The sequence below is a fragment of the Rhinoderma darwinii genome, chromosome 8 (assembly GCF_050947455.1).
Source record: "Rhinoderma darwinii isolate aRhiDar2 chromosome 8, aRhiDar2.hap1, whole genome shotgun sequence".
Taxonomy (NCBI): Eukaryota; Metazoa; Chordata; class Amphibia; order Anura; family Rhinodermatidae; genus Rhinoderma; species Rhinoderma darwinii.
In genome coordinates, this window is record NC_134694.1 from 31,615,618 (window position 1) to 31,632,680 (window position 17,063).

A 17,063-nucleotide genomic window follows, 5' to 3' on the forward strand; every position below is an offset into this window, starting at 1 on the left:
GTAGAAATTATCTGCAAAATATAGAACATGTCCTATTCTTCTCCGCAATTGCAGAACGGACTCGATTCCGCTTCCAAAACTTTTGGCCAGGACTGTACCTCGGACTCATAGTTAGGAGTCCAGTGTATTCATAAGGGGAGCGCTCCCCCTGTCCGCATCACCACGGGGAGCACTTTTCTCATGATTATTGCAATACAGAAGAACATCTAAAAGATCAACAACTTGTCCCACAAAAAATAAGGCCTCAAAAAGCCACTTTGAAGGGAAATATAAAAAGTGGCAAAAACAAAATAATCTGGTCCCTAAAATAGCTATTCTGACTAAAGACTTTTAGTCTTAGGCTGGGTTCACACGAGCATGTTCGGTCCGTAAAGGACGGAACATATTTCGGCCGCAAGTCCCGGACCGAACACACTCCAGGGAGCGGGGCTCCTAGCATCATAGTTATGTACGACGCTAGGAGTCCCTGCCTCGCTGCCGGACAACTGTCCCGTACTGTAATCATGTTTTCAATACGGGACAGTAGTTCCACGGAAAGGCAGGGACTCCTAGCGTCGTACATAAGTATGATGCTAGGAGCCCGGCTCCCTGCACTGTGTTCGGTCCGGGACTTGCGGCCGAAATACGTTCCGTCCTTTACGGACCAAACATGCTCGTGTGAACCCAGCCTAAGGCCTCATGCACACGACGGTAAGCCATGTGCACGGCCATGATTTTCAGGTCGGCCGGGGTCACCCGCAAATCGCGGGCCGTGCACGCGTCCATTATTTCCTATGAGCCTGGACCATGCACGGACCGTTGAAACCACGGTCGGGTGCATGGCCCAATAGGAATGAATGGGGCTGCAATTCTCCCGTGGATTTTCTAGGGAATTTCTGCCGCAAAAGCAAATTCGCGTGCATGGGGCCTAATAGGGAGGGGCGCTATAAAAGCAGGTTTGGCGAGGAGCAGAATGGCAGAGAGGGCAATTTTTATCCATCTCTCTATCGTAGTCAATGGGAGTTACAGAAACAGCCATAGGGCTCGTCCAGACGGAACGGAATTGCTGCAGCAATTCCGCAGAAACAAGCAGGATTTCCGCTGTGGAAAAAACACACCATTCCCTGCGTCTTTTACTGCAGAAAATAGTGCGGATTTTAAAGTCCACTTTCCGTAGCAGGAATCGACATGCTGCAGTACGGAAAATACGCACCGCGGGGCAATTTCTGCTCGGAAGTTTTCTGCAGCGTGTGGATGGGATTTTCTGGATATCACCCGCTTTGCTGCTACTGTATTCTGCTGCGTATTTTCATGTCCGAAATTCCGGACGGAAAATACGCAGCAATTCCGTTACGTGTGGACAAGCCCATAGAGTGAGCTAGAGCTCTATACATGCCCCTGGACAGTCATGCCAACCAGAATGATAATAATATCCATTGTTTTCTGCTGGCTGCATTAACAGTACTGGAATAAGGTGCACACTAAAAAGAAATAAACTTTATATTGAAGTGACGTCTTCTTCTGTCTCGTGACGTCACAATCGTCCTTATTGGTTGGCCTGTGTGAATAATGATTGAGTCACCGGTCACCTGTATGTCACACCTGATATCAGCATGTACAATCCCTCCCGGCGACAACTATGTTATCGTGCAACAGGGACGGACTAATCCAGGTTACCTGCTGAGAAACAAAAGGATGCCGACTGGCTGCCGAATTTACGTCATTACGCGTAGACTGGTGACAATTGGCCAATCAAATTCCACGGGTTCCAGGGCTCGGCCTGTGATTGGACGAAGTCGCTGTCGCTCAAACACAGGTGTTAGCCGCATTGTATGGCATAGAGCAGTAGGTACCCTGCTTGTGCTCGGGGTGATTTGGAGAAGGAGATCGCTGCTGTCGTTCAGGCGAGGCCGAGATCCCGGTGCAGGAAAATGGGAGATGGCTGTACGAGCAGGGATGGCGTTATATCTGGCGGCCGCCTTTGTGCTACTACGTAGCTGTCGGAGCCTTGACTTGAATGAGACAACGATTTACCCGGAAGATCTGAATTCGACGGAAATTACAACACCGGTGAACGGCTCCGTGACCGAAACCAGCACAATAATCGGGACTGACACCAGCACAATAATCGAGACTGGAACCAGCACAATAATCGGGACTACCACAGAGGCGGAACCATTGCCGACAGAAATAGCGACTACGGCGCTCCAGGGATTAACACAGAATCCGGTGACGGTCCAGAGCTACAAGGAGCTCCCACCCCAGACCACTGGCGCTGCGGAAACATCAGCAGCGGTGACCCCGGCCCCGACAGTGCCCATCACCAGAGGCCCCACAAGCAGCACGACTGAAGGTGAATATTACGGCGTTAACCTTGAGCCTGTATCCCCCGCTTTCTGTGAGGCTCCCTCTTTATCTCCATACAGGTTCCACATCCCCCACCCCCTTATGTCGCTGTTCACACTTGCAGTGTGTGGCGCTTTCATAGGTCTTGATTGTTGGCCGCTGTGTCGGGACGTCTTTGTAGACGGTGGTGTTCTCTCTTCTGCAGTCTTTGTTCCGGTGACGTCACAATGCCTCTATGCCCAAGGCCTGGCTGCACCTGAGTGTTACTACCCCATTTAAAGGGGTAGTCACATTCTGAATATAAAGACAGTGGGAATGAATGACAGACAAAGCCTTTATTATCCAGGAATATGTATGTAAATGTACCTGATGGGGGGGGGGTAGACATTTCCCTGGAATATCCTGAGAAACAACATTACGGTCAAGCTGTCCATAGATGTTATGTGGCCATTAACCATTACGGATGTGTCTTCGATAAGTTTGGACATTTATTGGACACGCTTCCATGTTTATCTCCGTCAGGTGTTTCTCTCCTGGTGCTTGTAAAAAGTAAATCCGCTGAGAAGTTCTGTGCTCCATTAGGCCTCATTCACACAGTTTTTAACCTGCCTCAGAATTCCTTCAGGAATTTTGAGGCAGAATTTGAACTGCCTGCGCTTTTTTTCTGCGTTTTTCATCTGCGCCCATTGAAGCTACTGCTAAGACCGCACGCAAGACGCTGTGAAAAACACTCAAACGAGCGCCGCAGGGTTTCTTTTTCTGCCTCCCCTTGATTTCAGTCGGAGGACAGAGGCGAAAACTGTGGCAAGAAAGGAAATGCCGCCCTGGAAAACAACTTCTTTGTCTTCCATTAAAATCAATGGGAGACGATTTCCACGTCTAAATCGGTGCCAACAGTGTGAACTGACCCATATCATTTCATTTGTGTGTGTTTTTTTTTTTTTCTTATGAGGAAATGGATCCAGGGATTCAAAAGACGTAAGTGGTAAAGTTGTGCTAAAATAGTGAAGCGCTTATTAAACATATAAGGGAGGCGTTGTTTACCCCAAATTTGAAGGCTGCAGCTCCTCCTGGTAATGGTCGCCTATCGACAAGTCTAGGGCGGCGCAGCAGGTGTACGCAGGACACCACAGGAACACTGTCATACGGTCACATGGAAAACACGAGAGGTTTCCGTTCTTTTCAATTTATAATTACAAAACAAGTTTTGGATTCCTCAGGTCTTTGTCACGTGGAACAGAAACTCTGATGTGTCTTTTTGTGATCTCGTTCAGTTGATACTTGAAAATGTCCGTCCTCTGATGTCACTACTGAGGCCCCAAACACAACCGTAAAAATGTACTAATTGCGGTGCGGCCTGCAATTACAGACCCATTTGTTTCCATCTGGCCGCGGACACCTTTCCTTACCGCTACGGATAGGTGTTCGTGCCGTAGAAAAGTACCGCAAAAGAGAGAGCATGTCCTATCTTTTGCTTTTTACGGGCTGTGCTCCCATACTTTGTATTACAGGCATGGCTGTGTGCATGAGGCACTACTACTACTCCATTTTTTAAAATTTATACCAATATAATTTGCGGGTATTTTGGCGGCAATCTTCATAGCGGGTAATCTGGAGGACATCGCATGAAGAGGCACTTATCTATGACTTGCACATACTGTCAGGGCATTGTACAAAATAATAAAGGGTTCGTCCACATGTAGCGGAATTGCTGACGGAAAATACGCAGAAGAATACCGTAGCAGCGCAGTGGGTGAGACGAAACACATCCGCACGCTGCGTAAACATTCCGAGCAGAAGTTGACCTGCGGCGTGTATTTCCCGGACCGCAGCATGTCAATTCCTGCTGCGGAAAGTGGACTGAATTGCTGCGTTTTTTCAGAGGAGACGTCACCATCCCCCAACATTGAGAAAAACGCAGCAAAATCCGCACCAAAAAATGCAGGAAATGGTGCGATATTGCCGCAGCGGAAAGTCTGCTACTCTCAATGGAATTGCTGCAGAAATTGTCTGCAGTAATTCCATCATGTGTGGACAAGCCCTAAGGAACGCTCATCATCAGAAGCGACACAAATCTGTCTGCTATAATCTATCAATTTGAAGTCCAGGCTGTTTAGGCTGGGTTTTCACGTCGCGGTCAAAATTTTTTTTTTGCCGTGATTCTCAACAAAAAAAAAAAAAAACGCCACATTTTGACTTGACATTTCTGTTGCTAATGGTTTCCGTTTGTTTCCGTTCCGTAAGGTTTCCGTTTCTTTGGCTGAATCAACAGCGTAGTCAACTGCGCAATTGATTCCGCCGAAAAAACTGAAACCTTTTGGAACGGAGACTAACGGAAACCATTAGCAACGGAAGCGTTTCCATTGAATTCAATGGTAATGCAAACGGAAACTATGGTTTCCGTTCATGGGTTCCCCTGATGGGAAGGTCCGACGGCACCCATGAACGGGAAGCCCGACGCAGATGTGAACGAAGCCTTATCTGTGGATAATATAATGCAAGGCTGTAAGGAATTTTGAGCAGAAAACCAGCCAACCAGATCACTTTCTTCTGATCTTCTATGAAAACCTAACGCTGGAATCGGACAGCCATTTTAAGTGTACGGCCAGCTTTAGTCACGTGTACAACATGATAGCCACCAATTTTCTTGGGAAACTGCAGTGAAAAGAAAGCTGGCACCTGTTGCCCGCAGCATTGTTGCCACATCATAGTCAGCATATGATGCTATGTCAGTGGTGGAACAACCTGCTTTCCTTGTCTATGATACCATGGGCCTAGTGTCTCATTAGGTCATAGCTACATTACATCTAATTATTCACAAACAGACGGGAGGCAGAAGGTTCTGTGATGTTGCTATGGTCATCTCATGTTTGCATGTAGTTGCCGTTTTTATATAAAAACTACATGCACACTAAATGCTCCAGGTAATAAATACACTGCTGTATTAATGAAGAAAACTCTCCTAAGAAAGCATCAAAGCTCAAAATATGGTATGTAAGCCAGTACCTCGGCGCTTACTACGCGGTCGCCTTTACCTCTTCAGTTCAGCTGCAGTGTCTACAGAGAGTCTTGGGTAGTCTGATATCCACCTCCTGTCAAATCATTGGTTCCCCCACCACCCCCGTCTGCACCATCCGAGTATGTCCTAACGGAAACGTGCCTCAGTAAGGGTGCGTTATTTTTGTTACGGATTTTTTGTCGCAATTATTATCGCAGCAAAAAATTATTATAATTTTTTTTAACACTGCAAGAAAAATGACTTGTCGCTGCAACTTGTGGGTCGCAATGCAGCCGCAGTATTACAAGAGAAATAAGATGGGACGCACTCACTTCAGTAAAGATTTCGGTGCTATCCATGTTCCGGTTGGTAAACACCAAATATAATGTAGAAAATAACCTCCGCACTCAAGAAAGAGGAAAATCATCAAGGTTTTTGTTTCAAAAAGGGTGAAAATTGTATTCATACATTCGATTACATGTTGTGAATCAGAAAGGCAAAGCGACTCGACTAGACAACGTTTCGGCCAAACCTTGGTCTTTATCACGGTCGCTGTGGGTAAAACACACAGAAAATGAACACATAGAATATAATCACATACGTATATACAATCTGAACAGCGTGTTAACACAAAGATTCAAAAATGATCATGGCGTCTAATGGTTTACCGTTACGCAGCTTTCAGATATCTACAACCGGTCATAAAGCTTGACGTTTAAAGATATACGTTGTTGCCGAGGGATCAGGGAGGGAATCACGTAAAGGTCAAATCTAAGGGTACGAATACACACAGCGTGTTCAGGGCGGATACGCTGCGCAGCTTGACCACCACGCGGAATGGCGTACGAAAAAATCGCACCACAATGCATTTCTCCGATGGAGTTTCCGCTGTGTAAAGCAACTCCAGGATAAAAAAACTTTCATACTTACCCCCTCTCCTGGGATGACGTTGCAGGCCATATGACCGCTGCAGCCTATGAATAACTGCAGCGGTCACATGGGATGAATCGTCATCCCAGGAGGCTGACCTGGAGAAGAAGCAGAGGACACTGGGTAAGTATAACTTTTTATTATTCTTGCTTTCGATTTTTGCGGCGGAATCGCTGTGATTCCAACGCAAATGTCTCAACATGCACCACTTTGTTTTGGGTTTAGGCACCCTATTGAATTCAATGGGAAAACCCGCAACAGAAGAGCTGCAATTCCCCAGCATTAATTGTGGGTTTTTTTCGGCAGCATTTGATACTGGTATTAGGGAAGGTACAGGGACCTTTTCCTCCTCCTCCACCTCATACAGGTAATTATCGTGTATGCCCATACTACTTTAATGTAGCCACATCTTCCACCGGTATTTTATGGTGTGGTCTAGATGGGTGTCATCCACACCCTTCCATGATACCAGCTTGTTTTTTAGGATTCTGCTCTACTGTAGCGTTTATTCAAATACTCCGGCCATTTCTACTGTGCGCATATTACAACATTACTGTTAGAAGTGAATAAGTCCTGTGATATTTTAATAAAATGAATAATTTGCATTATATTACCCCAGGATGCTGATCTCTTGGCTGCACCTATTAGAGATTCTACCTTTACATGATTCCCGCGGCAACGTCGTATATCTTTAAATGTCAAGCTTTATGACCTGTTGTAGATCTCTGAAAGCTCTGTACCTGTTTACCCTTAGGGCCACTTCACACAGTTTGACGCGGAAAACGCGCCAAAAAACGGCCGAAAATGCCTCCCATTGATTTCAATGGGAGGCGGTGGAGTTTTTCCCCGCGAGCGGAAAAACCGGCTTGCAGGAAGGAGGGACATGCCCTATCTTTGGGAGTTTACGTCTCTGACCTCCCATTGACATCAATGGGAGGCAGAGAAAGAGTATTTCGCTGCGTTTTATGCTGGCGGCGCCCAATGGCCGCGGGCGAAAAACACTGTGCAAATCGGCGCGCAGGTAGAGGAAAATCTGCCTCAAAATTCCAAACCGAATTTTGAGGCAGATTTTCCTCCTGCAAAAATCTCTGTGTGAACCCGGTCTTACTTAGACGCCATGATCATTTTTGAATGCGTTCACATGCTGTTCGTATTTTGTGCATATTGTATATACGTGTGTGATTTATAGTCTGTGTTTTCCCCACAGTGACCGCGATGAACGCCAAGGTTTGACCAAAACATTGTATAGTCGAGTCGCTTTGCCTTTCTAATTCATAACATGTTATCGAATGTATGAATACAATTTTTACCCTTTTTGCACCGGGAACCTTCATTATTTTCCTCTTTCTTTACAATACTGCGATATATGCAGAGCGACCGCGATCTTTGGACATGTGACCTGTGTTGCGGCCAAAGTCACCCTGTAGCCCTAGCTTAAAGTAGGCTGTCCGGGCAAAGGACGGTTTTTCATACTGATGGCCTAGCTGCAGGATAGGTCGTGGGTATATGATCAGTGGGGTTCCTGTGGATAGGTCAGAAGTATGAAATCCACCCTGTGCCTGGACAACCCCTTTGTTGCGGTCACAATTTTTGCTGAGATTTTCTCAAAACTATACCATTTTGCTGTGACCTTTTGCAAAATCTTGGCATGGTGGCATGGCTTTGCCGCGGTTTTATGAAAATTGTGACCCAAAAAAAAAGCATATTGACCACAATGTTTGAACCTAGCCTCGGTCCATTCAGACATTTAGGTTGAGGTGCGGTTAAAACTGCATGCGTTTTTACTGCGATTTGGTGCGTCTTTCGATGAGGTTGCGTTTTTTAACACCGGGGACCGGTTTTGTAAGGCCAGGATCACACACACCATTTTGGTGCAGTTTTTGGAACCGTTTTTTTCCGCCAAAGCCAGAAGTGGATCCAACAGGAAGGAAAGACATTAAGAAAAAAGCAGATGCATCTCCTGCTACAAAACTGCATCAAAACTGTGTGTGTGTGATCCTGGCCTTAGAAGTTTTACGCTGTAGGTTTTGTGCTATGCCTGAGGGAAAAGAAACTGGAGGGCCGTACTTGGGTAAGTAAATAAGCCCTTAAACCCTCTTGGGCCCCCTGAAGCGCTCACTAATTTAACTTGATGAACACCACTGTCATTCTAATATGCAACCAGGGCTACTGATTTAGACCTTGTCTCCAATAAGGGTGTATTCACACGGTACGTTTTTACCGCAAATTGCCGCGGTTTTGCAGTTAGTATGGAAACACAAAAACGCACTGTGTGAATACACCCTAATCCTTTGCCCATACTAGTTACAGCCGTCCCTGTGTAGTTTATCCATCGTTGCTGGTGTTTTACATGTCTGCAGCTTCTCCACTGGTCTGACGGTCAGGAAGCCACATGTGAAAGCCTAGGAGTGGCTGCTGCATCAGTCTCCGCTGATAGAGATTGGTCAGTGACACTGTGACCGCTGCTCGCCGGACCGGTGATAAAGAAAACGGTCGGTGACAGCTCAGCTCCATGCCCCTGTTTCATAGATACTGGAGGACCTGCTCATCATGCATTCCTTTCTAGTTGCCGTCCTGACCCAGGATTCTGCCTACGAGCCGATTTTACACGGTGCAGTCAGATCTTGGTTTATGGTTGCGATCACTTCAAAAAGACACGGGTTTTACAAAACCGCCATGTTTTGCAGCAACTTTGTGGTGATCACGGCAATAAACCACAATTTGACTTGCGCTGTGTGAATATACCTTACTTTTTAGGACTATCTATTAATGGCCTATCCATGTGTGATCAGTGGAGGTTCACCGACCGATAAATGGAATGCTGCAGTCTTTTCAATGTTCCAGACACCTATCAAATCCATACATGTGGCTGTGCTTTATACTGCAGCTCTGCCTCCTTCAGTTGAATGTTATATCCTAATTGGAGATACTTTTACACCAATTATCAGGGAGCATCTAACTGCTTGTAATGGACAGTAACTATTTCTACCTCTCACTTGAAGAATTTTCTAAACACTGGCTTGAACCAATGGGGGTACATAAACTGGCATATAGACTATATATATATATATATATATATATATATATATATATATACACACACACACACACAAAAAGACAAGAGCATGGAAGCAGCACTCACGAAAAAAAGTGACGTTTATTCACCCAACAAATGCAACGTTTCACTTCCTCAATGGAAGCATTTTCAAGCCATTTCCATTGAAGTGAAACGTTGCATTTGTTGGGTGAATAAACGTCACTTTTTTTCGTGAGTGCGGCTTCCATGCTCTTGTCTTTTTGTTATACATCATATGGGGAGAAGTCACTCCTATCATTTGAAGCTTAGCACCGACCATTTATTTGGTTATTTTCCACCTGTGCTGCTCCTACCTGCCTTACTACATATATATATATATATATATATATATATATATATATATTTATTACACATATATATAAAATCTCCTAGATTCCTGTCATGCACCCCAGTGATGCTAAGGGTATGTTCACACGCACTTTTTACGGACGTAATTCAGGTGTTTTTTTGCTGGAATTACGGCCGAAAATACTGCTTGAAAGCGTCGGCAATCATTTGCCCATTCATTTGAATGGGCTTTACGATGTTCTGTGCCGACGGTCATTTTTTTTTACGTGCTGCTGTCAAAAGATGGCGCGTAAAAAATATGCTCGAGTCAAAGAAGTGCCTGTCACTTCTTGGGACGTAATTGGAGCCGGTTTCCATTGACTCCATAGAAAAACAGCTCCAATTACGTCCGTAATGGACGCAGCGAAAAACACCTGCACTTGCCATTATGTCTGAAATGCAGGAGCTGTTTTCTCCTAAAAACAGCTCCGTAATTTCAGCCGTAACGGACGTGCATGTGTGAACATACCATAACTCTTGACAGGTCTGACATGTCAGAAGTTTACTGAAACTGGAGAATCTGTGACCATAAAAACGGTTATTACCCAGAAAAAATAGCTGAAAAGTAAAAAAAGCTTATTTTTTTTTTACTATTATTTTCAAACTTTAAGCCTAAAAATTCTAAAATAGCAAAAAGAATGTGTATAAGGGCTTGTTTAGACGAACGTGTATTACGTCCGTGCAATGCGCGTGATTTTCACGCGTGTTGTACGGACCTATGTTAGTCTATGGGGCAGTGCAGACAGTCCGTGAGTGTTATGCAGCATTGGTCCGCTGTGAAAAACTCACGACATGTCCTATATTTGTGCGTTGTTCGCGCATCACGCACCCATTGAAGTCAATGGGTGCGTGAAAACCACGCATGTCACACGGAAGCACTAACGTGCGAACAGCGTGGATCTCGCAACAGCTGTGAAAAGGATGAATGAAAACAGAAAAGCACCACGTGCTTTTCTGTTTACAAACATCCAAACTGAGTGTCATAATGATGGCGGCTGCGCGAAAATCACGCAGCCGCACATCATATGGTGATGACACACGGAGCTGTTAAGTGCCTTTTGCGCACGCAAAACGCCGTGTTTTTTGCGTGCGCAAAACGCACACGCTCATGTAAACCAGGCCTTAAAATGATTACAAAAAAAGAAACCTGCATTGTCTACGGAAAAAACAATTGCAAAAATCACGTTGTTAGCCCAACAAATCAAAAAAGTTATAGCCATTTAACTAACACGTGCTAAAAATGGCTAAACAGTGTCTGGTCCTGAAGGCTCAAAATAGTTCGGTCCTGAACTGGTTAAGGATCTGTGTTGTACTTAAAGGAACAGTGTCATCAGAAATTATTTTTTTATATGTTAAAGATGTTAGTGCTTTATTAAAAACTTTTATATTTATTTGTGTGTTTGTGTTTTACTGTTTCTTATTTTTACACTTTTTCTTCCCTATGGGGGCTGCCATTTTTTGTTCCATTTCTGTCTGTGTCGATTAACGACACATACAGACATGGAATACGGCAGCCACAGTCCCATAGGGACTGCGAACGGCTCCCGTCCCATTGACTGCAGTGTACGGCGTCTGTGTGGGAACTGCGCATGCGCCGCTCCCACACAGTCCTATTCGAAATTGGCGCCGTCCGGCGCCATTTTCCTGTGGACCGGAAGTCGCGGCCGGACAGTAATATTACTACTTCCGGTCGCGGCTTCCGGATTTCTGCACTTGCACCAGCGGCAGCAAACGGAGCGGACGGGCCGGAGGGAGCCGCGGCGGCAGGAGCAGGTAAGAGATTTCAATGTATGTTCGTGTTTGTGTGTGTTTACTACTGTATGTAAACCTACTACACTGTGGGTTACCTCAAAAAATGGCGACACACAGTGTAGGAGGTTACACCGTTCAAACCCCTCGTTTATCCTGGCACTAGCCAGGATAAAGGAGGGGGGATGCTGAGAGCTCACTAGAGCGAGGGCTTTTAACCCAATGTTGCAATGCTGCAATTTTGGGAACAGCTCCATCTAGTGACCAAAAATGGGTAGTATTATAAATTAGAAATTTATAATATTTCCTGGACTCGTGCAAAAAAATAAAAAAAATTTGAACAATGTTTAACCACCCACACACTAAATGTTTAATTTTTAAAAAAAAAACATGTTTTTCTGGCAACACATTCCCTTTAAAATGGCTTAAAGGGAAGCTGTCAGTAGGTTTGAAAAACCACCAGCATGAATTTATGTATCTGGGGTTTAGTGTTCCAAATCTGCCTACATCAAAAACGGACATTTAGGGAAAAGTTAGTAAAGTAAATTACAACTTACCCGGACTTCTTGCGGTAAGGAGTACGACGGCATTGCGCACGTGAAGTGAGGCCTTTACACCTTGCCAGTGAATGTGCATGCGCAGTGCACTGTCCTCGGCTTCATGTGTGCAATGCACGTGTTCCTGATGCATCCGTAATTATGGACCCATTCATTTCTATTGGCCACGGACACGTTTTTGGTATTTTTACGGATAGGTGTCTGTGCTAAAAAAGTTATAGAACCTGTCCTATTCTTGTCAGTAATTACGGCACAGACTCTCCCGTAGAAGCCTATGGAAGCTTCCGTAAACCATCTGTATTTACAGAAGCGTTGCTATGCAACATGTTGGTGACCTCATTTGTAGCCTCACACTTTTTTTACGGATCCGTATATACGGCTCAAATATGGATGCAATAAGTACCGTATTTACGGACACCCTTTTTTTTTTTTATATACGGATAGATGAAAATACGGTCGTGTCCATGGGGCCCTAGTTTTATATAATTTATTTTTACGATGTGAATATAGGAAAAACCGATTCTCAGCATTTGTTTTTTTTTTTTTTTTTTTTTTTTTTTATCCCGTTCACGTTTCCTGCTAAATAACCTGTTTAAATTACTTCATGTTATTACCTTCGTGTGGATACTTAATATTTGTAGTTTTTTTTTTGTTTGTTTTTTTAATGTAATGTAGGGGCAATGCAAAATAGTGACTTTTTATTTTTAGGTCATTTTTTTTTTTTTTTTTTTTATCCCATTAAGGGATAACTCTTTTACAAGTTCATTTTATACTTCTAATGTATTAGCATACTAATACATCATACTGTGTCACTATGACACAGGCTGCTGTTAGGGCAGCACATAGTGTGCCCTAACAGCAGGCAAACTGAACAGCAGTCCTTTGTAGGTCCCCAGGGCTGACTGCAGAGGGATTCCCTGGTCTTCAATCCAGTCACCGGGTTTCTGATGACGCAATCAAAGAGCAGAGTTCCCTTTGATCATGTCACGGACCGCGGTGATCACAGGGTTGAACAGCTGGGGTCTGAAGGTTTCCCAATCCCAGCTGTATTCAGCAGACTGCTCGAAGTCCAGGAGCTGTAAGTTACAGCTCCTGCATAGAGGATCAACGCTCACAGCGCTAATCAGCCTCTTCTACAGCGACGTCAAAAGACGCTGCTGTAGACTAAGCGCCTGCCGTCAAGACGGTGGGCGGTCGTTAAGGGGTTAGATATTGTGCAAGGGTGTAAACAGGGAGTAGCGCTGCGACATAATGTATGGGGCCGAGTGATCGGAGTAAAGACCGCTCGTCCCCATCCATAGCTCCGTGTGACAGGACCAAGCGAGCGCCGATCAACAATGTCTCGTTGATCAGTGCTCGCTGCACTGACCGAGTGTCGGCCGGTGTAAAAGGGCCTTAAATGAACACCACTTAATATCGGTAGATAATATCTTCATTTACCAGGTAAATTTTGTGTGTCTGGATGAGAACAATATTCTCCTTTAATAGGGGTTAAGCGTTTTGAGAATTGAGCACGGTGATCAAAGAAAATACAAAAAAATAAATCTGAGTTTTAGATGATCGAAGTATTAACTTGTGTTTCTTTTTGGATCTATTTACAGAGAGTCCTTCGACATCTACATTGGCCGGACATGTCACCAGTACAAGTACACCAGCTGCGATCACTACAGTGGAAGTTCTTCTATCAAGCAAAAGTATAATAACCACAACATTACAAACCTTTTATATAACAAGTTCATCCGATAATAGCACATCCGCTTTAGCAGATATGTCATGGACTCAATTCAATATCATCATCCTGACAGTCATTATAATTGTAGTGGTTCTGTTAATGGGATTTGTGGGGGCTGTGTATATGTATAGAGAATATCAGAGCCGGAAGCTCAACGCTCCTTTCTGGACCATTGAACTGAAAGAGGACAATATCAGTTTTAGCAGTTACCATGACAGCATCCCCAATGCTGATATTTCAGGTCTCCTGGAAGATAATTCGAATGAAATTGCTCCAAATGGCCAACTCACATTGTCTGCTCCTATACACCACTATAAACCCTGAAAAAGACCTTGTATACCTGGTGTCACTAGGTCGGCTTGACTTAGAGATGGCAATTAATATCTTCAAGAACTGTATATATTGAGCAACTAACATAATGTTCAATATTGAATGTGGCATTTTGGATATTTTTTATTTTATTTAATAAAACCATGGCGTGCTCTTCACTTCAAGATGATGATCAAGCCAAACGGTGTTTTTTATGATTTAGGATTATTGAATTGGGCTTATTTTGTTTGTTTCCTTGCACCATTTGTTCAGTTTGTCCATTCCTTCTCCTAAATTGTCTTCCGCCGTTCTAGTTATCGCTACAAAACAAGAAAATTAATTTTCGAGACTGCATAGATGGGGGGGATACAACTATTGTCAATAAAGCAAATCTATTAAACAAAGTTTTATTTCTAGATGGATTTCTGAATTCGATAAATTGTGGGTATCAGACGTCCTAACTCCTCTCCAAAAGTAGGGGAATGCATTCCAGGGGAAGAGAAGATGGTAAAACTCCCCGTTCCCTTTTCTAGAATATGTTCCCATGTTTGGTTATGGCAGTGGTCACTCACCTGTGGCTCTCCAGCTGCTGCAAAACTGCAACTCCCAGCATGCCCGGCTGTCAGGGCATGCTGGGAATTTTAGTTTTGCAACAGCTGGTGTGCCACAGGTTGGAGATGACTGGGTTAAGGTGAAACTCCAGGCAAAAGTTATACTGTTATGCCCATTGTAGGGGGTTGATGCATGACACAGATTGAAAGAAAGAAGAGATTAGTTGTGTGATGCCCCCACCCTCCAGGCCGTGCACTCGACATAGTGATCAGTGTCGCCTGGAGTGTTCCTATAAATGATGGAATGGGCCACTGTAATGCCACTATGCCAATTCAAGTCTAATTCTTTACTTTTAATTGCCTTCATTTTATTTTGCTGTATGGGTGCACTTTTTATTGTGGTGTTTGATACGTTATTGGTTTAAAGTGTAGTTCACAATCTATTTTTATGTTTCAACAGCTTTACCAGCACATATGCTGTGTATTTGGAAAAAAAAAGCAACCTGGAAAATATTTACATTTATAAAATCTGCGTGAATTGCATCAGTTTCACTGAATTATTCTGATCATTCATAATTGCTTTGCTGAAAGTTCTCAATACTTTGTGGGTTTTTTTTCTCTCGCTCTTTCGCGCTCGCTTTCGCGCTCGCTTTCGCGCTCGCTTTCGCTTTCGCGCTCGCTTTCTCTTTCTCTTTCGCGCTCGCTTTCTCTTTCTCTTTCTCTTTCGCGCTCGCTTTCTCTTTCGCGCTCGCTTTCTCTTTCTCTTTCGCGCTCTCTTTCGCGCTCGCTTTCTCTTTCTCTTTCGCGCTCGCTTTCTCTTTCGCGCTCTCTTTCGCGCTCTCTTTCGCGCTCGCTTTCTCTTTCTCTTTCGCGCTCGCTTTCTCTTTCTCTTTCGCGCTCGCTTTCTCTTTCTCTTTCGCGCTCGCTTTCTCTTTCTCTTTCTCTTTCGCGCTCGCTTTCTCTTTCTCTTTCGCGCTCGCTTTCTCTTTCGCGCTCGCTTTCTCTCTCGCGCTCGCTTTCTCTCTCGCGCTCGCTTTCTCTCTCGCGCTCGCTTTCTCTCTCGCGCTCGCTTTCTCTCTCGCGCTCGCTTTCTCTCTCGCGCTCGCTTTCTCTCTCGCGCTCGCTTTCTCTCTCGCGCTCGCTTTCTCTCTCGCGCTCGCTTTCTCTCTCGCGCTCGCTTTCTCTCTCTCTCTTTTAGAATTGTATAAAACTTTTAGTGCTAACCTGAGAATCCACTGCAGGTACAGTATGTTCTAAAGTAAAGTATTATGGCCCTGTTCCTTACAACTCATTCCGCCACTAGTGGTGTGCATGGTGGATTCTCATGTAGGTTGTACTTTTCTGGAGAAGCAATGGTTGCAAAATAATAACCATTGCGTGTATGTTACCCTGAATATAAAACCTTCATCTCTGTTTAGGGCTGCATGGCAAGTTGCAGTTTAATTGCCACAAGAGGCCCCGTTTGCATCTGCGTTGGAGGCTCCGTTAGGGGCCTCCGTCGCAGATCCGGTAGGGATTACTGTGAACAATAACTGCGCAGCATGCTGCGCTATTGTTTCCGGTAAAATCCCGGACACCTAGACGGATAGCTTACGGAACCCATTAAAGTCAATGGGTCTGTCCGCGGTGTCCGTTGTACAATGGAACCATTGCTTCCGTCATTCCCTTGTTCTGTTCCTCTGACGGAGCAGAACAATGGAACACGCTGACGCAGGTGTGAAATAAGGTCCTTCCGATAAGGAGAAATTGAGGTTGCATTGTGGCAACCTTTGACTTTTTAATGTGAAATTGGTCTGTCTTGTCAACAGCAGAAGAGGGTGTGATTGACGTGACTATCCAGTCATGAGATTAAAAATAATATGCTGTTCTTTGCTAGTGAAAATGATATAATGCTTTTTATTTCTCTCCAATATTTGCATCTTTTTAGCTTTGCTCCATGACTTGAGCTTCGCTACAGTGCTTAGAGGTAGTCTGAGAGTCTGTGACACACCTCCTGTCTAATTATTGGTTCAGGCTGCTTCTGTCCCTCCTCCCACTTCAGCTCTGCCTCCTCAGATTGGCTGCTGTGGGTAAACTCAAGCCTATCACCGCTTCAGAAGGAAGTCGGTGCATAGGGAGCGGATTTCTATTGCAGCATGGGAGAACTATTCTAGATTACTAAACCAGCAGTGAGAAAAATATTCATCAGGTAATTAATTACTGCACATACGCTGAGACAAATGAGGAATACTCCCATCAGACATTTATGGCCTATTCCCCGCATCCGGGAGAGAATGGAGAGGAGACTTTCTGAAGACTTCTATGGGAGTTAATTAAACTTAAGGGTATGTGCACACGACAACGCCAAATACGTCTGAAATTACGGAGCTGTTTTCAGGAGAAAACCGCTCCAGAATTTCAGACGTTTTTACAAGTGCACGCGTTTTTCGTGGCGTCTTTTACGGACGTAATTGGAGCTGGTTTTCATTGGAGTCAATGAAAAACGGTT

The 17,063-nt window shown here is 44.5% G+C and overlaps 1 protein-coding gene across 1 annotated transcript; it reads left to right on the plus strand.

Annotated features, from left to right (window-relative positions):
• Positions 1 to 1,571: 1,571 nt before the first annotated feature.
• MEGF9 (multiple EGF like domains 9) lies at positions 1,572 to 14,428 on the plus strand. Its single transcript, XM_075834233.1, has 2 exons — positions 1,572 to 2,332; positions 13,585 to 14,428. Exons 1-2 carry the CDS (start codon positions 1,573 to 1,575, stop codon positions 14,037 to 14,039), a joined length of 1,215 nt encoding a protein of 404 aa, XP_075690348.1. The 5' UTR covers position 1,572; the 3' UTR covers positions 14,040 to 14,428.
• Positions 14,429 to 17,063: the final 2,635 nt, after the last annotated feature.

Bases quoted from the DNA above. Each gene is read 5' to 3' on its own strand.
- MEGF9 (XM_075834233.1), top strand. From the start codon at position 1,573: ATGTCACACCTGATATCAGCATGTACAATCCCTCCCGGCGACAACTAT. The intron at 2,333-13,584 runs GTGAATATTACG...ATCTATTTACAG, and splicing joins CACAAGCAGCACGACTGAAG to AGAGTCCTTCGACATCTACA.